The sequence below is a fragment of the Coloeus monedula genome, assembly GCF_965178545.1.
Source record: "Coloeus monedula genome assembly, chromosome: 1".
Lineage (NCBI taxonomy): Eukaryota > Metazoa > Chordata > Aves > Passeriformes > Corvidae > Coloeus > Coloeus monedula.
In genome coordinates, this window is record NC_138781.1 from 154,636,946 (window position 1) to 154,649,857 (window position 12,912).

Genomic DNA, 12,912 nt, shown 5'->3' on the forward strand with positions numbered 1-12,912 from the left:
CAGCCAAGATGCAGAAGTGAAACGTACTGAAAATTGGAAATGGAACCTTAAGCTCAAACCCTGTGCAATGTAGAAGAAAAACAACACCATTGAATCTGAAGGGTTTGACATGGGACATGAGAAAATGTCCCTCTTAGCACCTGTGTTAAGATGATGCCCTGGAAGGATTTTGTGTGTTAGGCACAATCCTCTAAAAAGACCACAGTTACCAGAATTTAATTCTCACACATGTCCAAAAGCAGGGTGATAGACTTGTCTTTACTTGGGCCCCACTGCTCATACTGCCTTGAACCTCATGTCCTATACCAGCCAAGCTTTAGAAAGGCAGGATGACTGCACATATTGAATGGGGTAACAGAAATGGGGAAACAGCAGAAAAAGTGGGGAAATAAGACCTCTTTGAGTCTGGAGAACGCATCAATGACAGGATGAGGAACAAGACCACAGTCGTTCAACATCTTTAATGTTGTCACCTTGATACTGCCTTTGCCAGAGCTGGCATCAGCTTCAGGAGCTACTTCACACACAGTCCCTAATCTCCTCTGAAAAAACCCTGAATTGCAAAAGACTTGCAGTTCATTGTCCTTCTCTTTCCCGCTCTTTCCTCTCCAGTCCTCCATGCTTCCACAGAAAGAGCCAACAGAGCAAGGCACCGTGGTCCTTTTATTCCTTTCTTTCCTATGTCACACATTTTAGAAATAATCAGCTGCAGGAAATCTGAACAAACTGGTGTGATGTAATTTTGTGCCTGTTACTGCCATGCACTCTTTTATCTCTGTGTGATAGCCCACTGATATAATGAATCTGGTTACCATGACACCAAAACGTCACAGCTGGTTTGAAAAATTCACAGAGGTCAGGGGCAGAGCAATGTAAAAATCAGTTCATGTTAAGCATATTTGGAGTTGTGCTTGTGTCATCCAGAAAAATTTCAGCATTGATTCAGATCTCCTTGTGCTGATCTTTACTATAAGGAGAAGAAAATGACGGAACAAGAGAATTAATGGCCCGTGTATCAATATCTCAAGCCCCTTCTCCTTTTTTTTCTGTGAATGCTGTAAGAACATGCTCAGCTCCCACCAGGCCTGACTCAGCCCTTCTTCTGCCCAGGAAAGACAGAAAACTGCATCTTTCTGTGTGTTGGCCGAAGGAGAACTAGGAAACAAAGGATGCAGAGGGAAAAGAAAAGGATTTATAAGAGAATGAGTGGCTTTTGATGAGAAAATAATGAAACACAAATGTCAGAGGGAGTAGCCACAGAGAAAACACCCACGAAGAGCAAAAGTTAAGGAGAGGTGGGAGGAAAATGTTGATGATAGGGGGAAGAGAGAGCAAAATGAAACAGAAAGGAGTCTCAGCAAATTTCCATAATGTAACACTGATGAAGCCTTTTATGAATATGACAGGGGTCCTCAGAATGTTCCCTTGCAGGAAGTTTGCATACTATATCTTAATAGCTCTGAACACTTTCCCAGACTCAGTAAAAGTGGAAACTTCTTCTGCTAGTGCTGCTTGCTCTAGGGCTACCCCTGTGCATCACCAAGCTCCAAGGAGCTGTATCTCTGAGGTCTGCTCTGGATGGGCTGGCACATCAAGTCCAGGTCCATGCTGCCTCCACAGAGTGTGACAGCCCTGACTGTGTACTCTGCAGAGCCAGCTGATGCTGCTCTTCCAGAGAAATACACTACGTCCTGCCAAAGGAATGGAGACATTGTTTACACAATACCTTGTGGGATCTGGATACAGGTTGTTTTTTATCCAGAGCCACACAGAAGCCTGAGTGGATTCAACCTGTGTGTTTGATGAAAAATATCAGGGAAAATGATGAGATTCTGGGCTACCTGAAGCAAAGCCAAATCCACAAGTTAGTATGACCTTAAACACTTCCAGAAATCTCAGCCTGCCCTTACTTCAAGTGAGACTCAAGCCCCAGCCCAGTGTGCAAACAAAGTACAGATTATTGCTATTTACATACCAGTTGTTTACCTGACTCTATCCTTTCAGACTTGCTCATTTTCTCAGACTGGATGTTTGTCTGCAACATTTCCTGAGATAAGTCTATGCAACTATAAATAAGAAAAAAGATCACAGTTGTCCCTGGATGAGTTTTTGAAAGGTATACAACACCATTCAAGACTAGTTTAAAAAAAAAGGAAGACGGCCAGATAAATCACCTTATAGCAGAGAGGAAGCTTTTGAGCTCCACAGAGTGATTTCACCAGGCCTTTCTGTCTGAAACACATTTTGCTTGTGCAGATGATTTGCTCCAGATAAATCCATCACAGTCACTTCAAGAGGACTGACACCAGTGGTTTAGTCTCTCCAAATCCTACGAAGTGACAAGAAATAGTCTGATCCCTTCAGGGTCTCTGCTGCAGACTTCAGGGGGAGGACTCTCCAGTGGATTCCCCTCAAAGTTGCATGAACAGTAGTTGTATCCCCAGTCCAGTTCACCACCTCCCCAAAGGTTGCTGGAAGGGACTGTAGATGGTTGTTTCCCAACCAAAGTGTGTGCATATTCCTTAGAAGACAGACATCCTCAGGCGGCTCTCCAGTGAGTTAAAGAGTAATAGCAACGTCTCCAGTTTCTCCAGATGCTGAAGGCTGGAGGGGATGGTATCTATTTTGTTGTCACTCACATCCAGAAAGGTGAGGTTCCTCAGCTGGCAGAGGGGTGCAGGCAGCTCGGTGAGGCTGTTGTTGGCAAGGTGGAGGCTGTGCAGCCTTTGGAGTGACCCCATCTCAGCGGGCAGCGAGCTCAGGCTGTTGTTGCTCAGTGAGCCTCTCCAAGTGACTCAAAGTGCTAATTTCAGCTGGGATTTTCTTCAAGTTGTTGGAGTCCACATAGAGGCAGGTGAGGTTCCTCAGACAGCCAATCTCCTGGGGAAGCAGCTCCATCCAGTACCTCAGGCAGCTCTCTCATTCCAGGTTCATCTCCAGCACCTGCATCTGGTCCAAGCCAAAGACCTGTATGGGAACTGACAGCAGCTCTCTGGCCAGAGATCTTGAGTTTCTTCTTCCCTTCATATTTTGGATCATACTCTGGAAGGTACCTCCAGAGTGGATTAGGACATGGACAGGCACATCTGGGAGAGGTGACTGCATCCATATCCCACCAGAACAGTGGCTGGTTGAATGGAAACTGTCAGTCACACTTACTTGCATGCTCCACAGGCAGCCTCTGAGGTTTTTGGTGGATCAAGGTTCTCTGTCAGCTTTCTGCTCTGCTGGGCACGTTACCAACACACCAGACATGCAGAGTGTCTGAGTTGCTGAGATACATCCCACTGAATAAATATTTGGTGTTCTCATACGATCAGGTATTTCTCCTCCTGCTCTGCAGAGTACACAAACCCAGCTCCTGGGCTGTGACATGGCCTCTCACAGCTGCAACCAGTGAGCGGTGGTCAGAAATGCAAAGATCTGCCTCTGCTTTTCAGCAGATGTGTTAAAAACGCTGCTTGTGAGTAGCTCTCCTTCTTGGAGCATCAAGGGTGCCTTTGCCTGAAGAATTCACATTGACTGGGATCACAATGGAAGCAGCAAGGCAGAGTAGATAAGGCGCATTGTAAATGGGACAAGAACATGGTAAATGGGACAAAAAGAAGACAGAGCCATAGCTGGTGGCCTGGGAACCATGAACATACCTTGTCCTCAAGTTAGTTTGTGTCTTTAACATTCAGCAAACACAATAAAGGACCAGTTTTGAAATCTGGAGGTCCTCTTCCCTCCTGCTAAGTGCATGAACCCCTACACCATAGAGGTACCATTTTTCTTGTGTTGCACTTGCTCTGGCATATTTAAAAGCAAATTTTTATTCCTTGATGTCAAAGGTTTTGTAGGAGATGTGTAAAATGCCAGGTTTATCCCAAGCTACTCAGCACAGTGAGTGATGTAGAGAGCCATTTCAAATGCTTCTCAAGAAGAGAGGTCTCCACAGCACCCCACAGGCCATTAGAGGTAGAAGACAGTATGTTAGAGTCTAAGCTGGTCTACTAGGTCAGGTCTTGTGAAGGTCAGGTCTTGCACATCAGCTTTGCTTTCCCTATCTGTTCAGTTCTGATCATCTCAGGCCAGGATGGTCCTGAATTTGCTGGAACCTGTGTTCCAGCAGTAGGGGAGCGTGTGGCTGCACAGATTGGGGTGAGTGGTAGTAGCTGTCAATGCTGGCTAGAGGATTTGGGGATTCTTGTTTAACGCTCAGAGCTTACATTTTAGATGCTAGTGATTTTTAATTGGGTTTTACCCTGAAATACAGCTTTTCAGGCCTGGCATATACCAGCTGTCACCCTTGACTTGGATTCAGAGTGCAAATATCATAACCATATCAAAATCAAGCCTGGGATTTCCTCCAGATAAATTTTCAGCATCTGTAAGAGAAAACTGTATCACTTGCCTGTGAGGCTGCTTAGGCACTACAGGCTCCTGGGATAGAATCACAGAATTCTTTGGGTTGCAAGGGACCTTAAATATTATCTAGTTCCAATCCCTTTGCCATGGGCAGGGATGCCACCCACTAGACCAGGTTGTTCAGGTCCCCATCCAGTCTGGCCTTGAAACCTTCCAGAGATGGATGTTACATGAAAAGGATTCAGCAGAACTTGAGAGAGTCTAATAATTTTTCATAAGCATGAATGGGTACAATAACTTAGAAATATCTGTACATCAGCCTTGAACGCAGCAGCCAAGGAAAAGTGAGATTTTCACTTGCAGAGGAAGGTTGCTTTCCAACAGACCTCACAAATAACTGTAAAAATAAGACTCAACTCCCATCAAGAAGGTGCTGAAGAAGTTATTGCACTGACAATAATTTCAGTCTTGGGTGAAAACCATCCCCCACATTGCTAAGGGGAAAAATGTGTCTCTAAGAACACATTGTCAAATACATCTGTCCTGTGAAATAAACCAAATTGCTCTATGTGCTGCCTTCTGGTTGAACATGCTTTTCTCTTCAAATCCAAACCCGAGTCTTTCAGACAGCATGTCATGCAAAGACAAAGCTTCGGTCAAAAAGTAGTTTCTGTGGGTTTTGGCACTGTTCTCTTGCTGCACTTTTTCAAGCCTGGAGTTTGACCCTGTATTTTCCTTTACAAAGGTGGCAGGTTCTTCTCTGCTCCATCTTGCAGGACATCCTTCTTCTTGATGCTTATAGCTGGCTCCTCAGGAATGTCAGAGTATGATTAATGTTCCTAATTGTCCCCTTGTGCTTTCTAAATAAAGTTGATGTCACAAACTGTAAAATAGCAAGAAAGAGCCTACATTTTCAACACATAATCCCCTAGAAACCCAGCAGGATGGTCTCATTCTCAGTTCAGACAAACTTCAACAACATTGCCAGCATCAATATTATGGAGCCAAGCCCAAAAAAGTATTCAGATGTTAACCCTTACAACAAAAATCTGCTGTGTAAAGCAACTACCAAAACTAGTCTCCTCTTCATCACATCTTCATGCTTTTCTAATCAGTTATTCCCATTTCACAAGTCAGAAGACAAATATCTACTATGTATGTGACTTCCAGGTTTAAACCAAATCAAGGAAATTAAGCAGGCTTTTTCTTGATTCATCTTCATCATTTATAAAGGTGTTGAAAGAAAAATCCAAACCCTGATGGACCCTTATGTCCCCAAGGACTTCAGGTGCCAAATTTAGTATGTGGTAGGCAATTGATAAAGAGACTCTTCCTCCAGCAGCTCTGGCTCTGCAGAAACAGCAGCAAGGAGGACTCTTGGTGGTCTCTGGTGGATGGTCACCCCTGCACAGGGCTGCAGACTGGGCCAGGAGCCTGCCTTCAACTCCAGACTGGCTTCATCCCTGTGCCGCTCTTCCTGCCATGCCATGGAGCGGCCACCTTAACCCTCACCAGCACTGGGCTCCAGCTCATAGAGGCTGAAAGGGTGGTAGTAGATTTTTTTCAGTCTATATTATAACTGTTGAGTTATTGCAGTCATTTTAAGAAAATTTTCATGGCCCAAGGACAGTACAAGTTCCTGCCATAACCTTGTCCCTCTCCCCCTGAACAGCCTGGCTGCTGGCGACAACATTCCCCACACCAGCTCAGGGGAAATGTGAGTTACTGATGGTGGAAGATAAAGACAGCTACCAGATCTTTTCTCCACGGAGATGTAGTTAATGTAGGCAACATAGCTCTGAATGCTGCAGCTGAATACTTTAGGATAAACTGAATGGATCTCCAGGCTCTCCAGCTCTCATTGGAGCCACCAAAGTGCAGGTACCAGGCTTGACTCCTTAAAGTCAAGGAGTTGGACTTTGATGATCCCTGTGGGTCCCTTCCAACTATGGACATTCTATGGTTCTATGTTCTGTGACTCTGAATCTCACTGGGAGAGACTGAGCACAGGATTGATGTACCCAGACACAAACATTTTACATCATTTGACGTGATCTCTCCGGGGTCGCCCACTGAAGCTCTGGAAAGGCTTCCCTAGGCCCTACATCATACCTGCCAGTTCCTGTCACTGTCTCTGGCCCCACACAGTGTGGATGGTGACACCCAGCCATTCCTAGGCACCAAGTCCTGTTACAGAAGGTGTCAAATACAATCTTTAACAGGGCAAAGCTTGGCCAGTTTCCACATTAAAAGACTGAACCATCACTAGACTCTATTTTAGGCGTTTTTTTTAATATAATTTTTAAACTTTTTTGTTTTTTAATAATTGCCCAGAATGTAAAATCTGTGTTTGTCTCCCAACCATTTCTGTGGTCAGAGCACAGACTTTGGGCTTAGCTGCCACAGAATTTTTATTGTCTCTCTGGAAAAAAAGAAAAAAACCCACAGGCATTTTATACAGCTTCCAAGAAGCAGCTAATTCAAAACTGTTTAGAAAACAAGCAGCAAGTGTTAAATAATTTAGCACAAAAAAAATATTTTCTCCAAATGGTCCCACTTTCTTCTGTCTTTGTAATTTTTTTATTTGACAAGCAAAAAATTGAATGAAATAATGGTCTGTTTGCTATAATTACAGTAATTTACACATTATATAAAAAAGGAGAAAAAAGAGCAACTGACAGTGGTGCCATAAATCTCATGTGTACCTTTTAAAAATGTGAATAATATATTGTCTGACTCTCGAATGCAATTTTAACAGAACATTGCCACAGGGCCAACACAAAATCCAACAAAAAATAAGCTTATTCCCAGGTTTAAACCTCAGACTCAGTGAACAGACTGTATGGTGATTTACCAAACACTTGGTTGTAGAGACAGGAACACAGAGATTCCAAAGCCACAACTTTCCCTTATTCAAGGGCAGTTAGGAGAGAGCCACCAGTACTGTCCCTGCCCTACCTGCCACCTCTTGCCTGTGTGTTCACCTTGCACAGTGCTGGACAGACAATACACACACAGCCACCTGCTCAGGCACAGAGGCACCTGCATTTTCTGGAGGGCAGCTTCTGACCTTGCCCAGGGCTGTACTTGTAGGTTTACTGGCTTCCCAGATGGCAGACCTACTTTGGAAAGTAATCTCAGACCACGTTTCCAAAGACTGCAAATACATACAAACAGAGTGAGGCAAAACCTGTGGCAGCTTTAAAAATCCTCCAGATACACCCTCCATTCTTACCTGTTATTGGTGACTTTTTAGGCACATTCCTGTAGGGCTTGCTTCTGCAAGAGGTGGCAGCTATAGGAACCTCCCTTTGATGACCAAAATCTGGGTGAGTGCAAACACAGGTCTTGATCTGGGTCTGCAGCTCATGTCTGGTACTCTGCTCACTAACAGAGTGACAGATTCTGCCTGGTAAATGTCATTTAACTGGCTGGAGAGAAAAAAAGGTTTAAGAAAAAGCAGGGAAATGGCCCCCAGTGAATTCAGGGCACAGAGACAGTCTGGGGTGTCTCTAAGAACAGACTGAACAGATAGCCATATGCTGGGGAATATGCTGGAGCAAAGGGAATTAGGCTGTGTCCCTTTTTATGTGTGGAAAATGTTCAGAGATGTAGTCCTAACTCATGAAGATTTTTCAATTGCTATTAAAGATGCAAGTGTGTCCCGTGTGTTCCGAATGCAGACTCTTGGAAATGGCTCCCACAGACATTCAAATGAAAAGGGCTATCAAAAAACCCCTTTTGATCTCCTTCAACTGGATGCCACTGCACCATCTCACCTACTGTGGATTGTACGAGATAACCCTTAGAGTTCCCTTCCAACCCAAATTATTCTGTGATTCTATGACCTCACAGGAGTTAAAGACTCTGAAATTTGCTTAACAGAACATCATTATGTATACTGCCTTCTCATGGTGCACTAGAATGTACTGAAATTGATGCCATGCATAGTATGGCACATCATGACACACATGATGAGAAGGAATCTGTAGGGATGAAGGAGTCACCGTCATGACAGGAATTAAATGTCCTATTTGCATGGTCCAGTTAACATGTTTGACCCGTAACACCTGTTCATTACCATCACATTTACCCAAAAAATATCTCATCCTACGTTAGGAAGTGCTCTCAAATACAGACCCTGTTCTGCCTCACCACTGGATGGATGAAATCTCACTCAGCCTGGACTAGAAAAAATGTTTCAGTTAAATATGTGACTAACATAATTGCTTAATACTAAAATCCAGCAAGCTGACCCAAGATGCAGTACAATAACAGATATACCATTGAGAGTTACTTAAAAGTGGTAAGCTTTTCACTTCATGATATTTTCACTTTGATTGGTCTTTCCATAGCAAGAAACACAGTAAAATCAAATCAAAGAGTTTATTTGCATAGGAAATAGCAAAAATAGCACCATTGAGAACTACACAGTAAAGACTTTGTTTAACCCTTGCATTTGTACTTGTTATTTAATTTCATTTTTCAGTAAAGCAGAGGCAAATTTTATCTGCTAGTGGGTAAAAAAAGACTCCAATGCTGGCAAATGCTTATCTCTGGGCTTTAGCCTCAGGGTCTGATTCTGGACTGGTTATCAACAGCTGTGGCTTCTGCTTGGGTTGGCCAGTTTGGAAGCAGCATGCCATATGGTGAATGTGTTAGCAGGGCAGGGTGCCTCTTTTCTGTCTCCAAAAGAACAGATGAGATTCCCAAACACATTCAGCACTTAGTGCCTGTGTCAGGTCCATTACTCCCATCTCTCACTACAAACTGCTTTGTGCAGAAGAGGTTTGAGAATGCAGCTGCTTTGCTGGCTGGCACATACCCAAGGCCTGATCACTTCTCAGATCTGCACTTAGTGGGTGGGCATGGCTTGATCAGAGGGTTAAGCTCACAAATGACCTATTGTGAAGGTCTTTTCAAACTCCATCCCCTTTTTACTTTGTATTTTCATTCTCAGGTTGATTTTGGCAATTAGCTGATAGGGAGAAAGGGCCACTGTCTGGCTTGTTGCTTTCACTCTCAAACACAATTTCCCCCATGTTTCTGAACATCTCTTTGTTCTGATCCTTCATCAAAGATCAAAATCCGCCTAGAACAGCCTGCACTATGCACCAGCCTTCTAAGTAAAACAACTTGCCAAATTATTGTCATAGTGGATCAGCCAAAACAGTGAATTGGGTCACAGTTGGCTTCCTGAGTTTTTAATACCAGGGGACTTTCTATGCTGCTCTGGCTGATATTTGGGTGAAGCAATGGTAGGGGAGCTGTGCATGTGCTGACAGTGCACAGGGGATTTGGCATCCTTGACATGACAGAGGATAACCTTGAAGATTTTGGCAGAGGCATTTCCCTGACAGAGGGAAATAAGTTCCATTTCTTAGAACCAAACTCTCTGAGTACAGAGAGTAGCAAGGAGGTTTAGATCATCTGTGTCGTCTCTTCAGGAGATCCCACATGACTCCATAAAAAAGTAGCTCCTATAGAATATTGATTCATTTATTAAATTTAACAGGGATCTTCTGGAAAGCACACACTAGCTGTTCAATATTGTCTGTCCACTGGGAGTTGGATATACTGAAGACCCCTTTTCCAGCTTTGGCATAGCTTTATCTTCCCCCTCCATGTGGATGGCAAATAGCACCAACAATACTGTGCCTGTATGTCACAGTTAATGCCCCAGGCTGCAGGATTTGATTTCAATTGAAAGGGTGAGGGATAAAGCTTTGGAAAGAATTAATCAGATAACAGATGAAAAATTTGGCACTGGAATGGTTTTGCATAAACAGTCACACAGTGCATTACTATTATATGCTCTTCAAAAGAGGAAAAAAACCCACTTATTTTTAACATTTTAATATGCCCTGATGTAAGAGAAAACAAAACAAAACAAAAAAGTTCACATATCACATCAAAGATAATAATAATAATAAGTCATAAAAATAATCTGACCGACCGGCAGCATTCGTTGGCTTTAGAAGGCCTCCCGCAAAAGAAACACAGCTGAAAACATTGCAGAGCTCTTGGCAGGTGTGAGGAATTCAAGTTTTCAAAACAAGTCTGGGGGTGCTTCCCGCACGCTACGGCCCTTTGACGTTGGAGGGCCGGGCAGCCAGGCTTGCATAGTAAGCGCACTGAGAGGGGTCACACTGTCCACTGGCTCCTGGGGGTCCCTGGGGACCTGCCAGACCCGGCACACCGGCTTCACCTTGAGGGCCAGGAGGTCCTGGCATCCCATCTTTGGCATAACCAGGCTCCCCTGGGAGGCCTGAAATAGAAACAAAATGCCCTTGGTGAGTGACACCAGAGTGACACCCCCAGGGTGCAGTACTCAGCAGAGTAATGTCACAGGAAATGGCTTTGCTGCCAAACTGGGATGCAGACAGCAGCTTCTACAGATTTGGATTTGGCCAGGATGTATCTCGAGGATATAACCAGAGCGTCTCCTCGGAAATAAAGATTTCTATTCCCTATGGCAACCTCAGGATGCTTGGCTCTGCTATGGCTGCTCTTTCTCTATCTCCACACTGAAGTTGTGAAGCTGCATGAGACAACTAATGACATACAGTCCTCACAGAGAGGAGGTGAGGATGGGAAAGCTGGAGGCAAGAGCCAGCTTGGGGAGACAACTCATTGTTGCAGAGCATAGTGTGCACAGGTATTTGAAGGCAATGCAAGGCCAGTCTGCCAAATGCAAAACATGGGGTTATGAGGGCTTCCCATAGCTCCTTTCCCAAAAAAGCAATGAAGGCAAAACTGATCAATGGTTCCTAATTTCAGACTGCAGACAAACTATATTTGCTGCTGCTTTGTCAGTACCCGCAAAGCAGCTGTATCCCCAAGACACAGGTGTTCAATATGACCTTTTATAACATCTGAAGCTGCCTGAAACTCTGGGTTCAGCTTGGTCACAAGAAGACTCTGCCAAGGACAGAGAAAACACTTACTTCATAGTGCCTCTAATAATTAAAGCTTCACTTTGTATTTGTCCCAAAGGACAGCTAACTTAGCTGTAACTGAGATGGTTCATTATACCCATCAGGCTGAGGAAATAAAGGTGGTGAGATATGATGTCAGTGATACAGTCCTTCCCTTTGGGTCACATCCTACAGAAACTGTGTACATTGTACTTATGTCATCCTGATTGTCTCTCTAATACAGCAGACACCTGTGTCCTGGTAGTGGTTCTAAGTGGTGTGTTTTGTGGGGTGTTCTGATTAACACACCTGGAATTCCTGGAGGACCCATTTCCCCTCTCTGGCCAATACCAGTGTCTCCCTTCTCACCCTTTGCTCCTCTTTCTCCTGTAGAGGAAAAGAAAAAATATGACCTGATGAGCGTGGTCTACAGAACTAAACACTACTATAGGTCTTTCATCCACACTGAAGCAAATATATTTGGTAAAAATAGTTCCTAATTGTGGCCAGTCCTCTGAAAGGGGACATTACGTGGGAATGAAGACTTGCCCCACTCCAGTTCTGGCCAGAGGTGGAGCATACCAGCAATTGCTGGTCAGATTCAAACCTCTGATTCAACAGACTGAGGTTGCTTTCAACACCTGCATTTTGAGGACTATTTATATGCTACTAAAAGGAAAGGTGGATGCCAAAGTGGAATGGACATATCCTTTTACTGGACTGCCCCAACAACCAAGTTTCACTCACCTTTGGGACCAGCTGGTCCAGGTGGCCCCTCAGACCCAGTCTGTCCAGGTCGGCCAGGCTCTCCCGGAGGGCCAGTTCTTCCTGGAAGTCCTTCCTTCCCAGGGGGACCAGGAGGTCCTGGTCTGCCATGGGATGCTTTTACCTGTGCAGGCTGTATGTGAGCCAGGATATAGGGCAACTTTGCTGTGAAGAGAGGGAAATGGGTTGGTTAGACTAGAAGGACTATTCTCCAAGAGATGAAGAGCCAGAACCAGGGGATCAGTAAAGTCCAAGTATTGTCACAGATTACTTTTCCAGGGACACCCATTTGTTGTCCCACCATAATCCATGATTGTGACTCCCTAATCCCCTCTAAATTATTTAAATCTCATTTCTTGGTAGCTTTAAATTTCTCATAAATTTAATACTTTATCACAAACTTTTCTCTCATCCTCTGCTCCTTGTCCTCCAAGAATCTGAAATGTCCCTTCCTTTAGTTGTGCAGGTGGTGGATACCTGTTAAACTGGGACCACTGCTGCTCTGAGAAGGAGAGCCTTTTTCTACTGCTTTTGTTACACAGAGATACTACATGGCTGGTCTGTAGGGAGAAAGCTTTTCTTGTTCCAGGCTATGTCACACATGGAGTTAAAGCCTAATGCACCCATCTCTGGCTGTGAAGTCAGAAGCTGTAACTAAGCTCCCTGTAACAGCATATTCTGCAATTCCTGGCAGGCACACACTGCATTTCAGTGCTAAGACCCTGAACTACCATGCTGGTTTTGGCTGGGGTGGAGTTATTTTCTTCACAATGGCTGGTATAGGGCTGTGTTTTGGATTTCTGTTGATAATACAAAGATGTTTTTGTTATTGCTGAGCAGGGCCTACACAGAGCCAAGGCCTTTTCTGCTTTTTGTACTG

The 12,912-nt window shown here is 44.2% G+C and overlaps 1 protein-coding gene across 1 annotated transcript in view; it reads right to left on the reverse strand.

Moving 5' to 3' along the window:
* Positions 1–10,430: 10,430 nt before the first annotated feature.
* The window catches only part of COL22A1 (collagen type XXII alpha 1 chain), a gene marked incomplete at both ends in the record, with an annotated part of 202,859 nt that continues 200,377 nt past the window's right edge, over positions 10,431–12,912 (reverse strand). The window contains 3 exons of the mRNA XM_082293334.1: positions 10,431–10,618; positions 11,577–11,654; positions 12,015–12,197. Coding sequence (XP_082149460.1) covers positions 10,431–10,618; positions 11,577–11,654; positions 12,015–12,197 — 449 coding nt within the window. The remainder of the gene's footprint in view (positions 10,619–11,576; positions 11,655–12,014; positions 12,198–12,912) is intronic.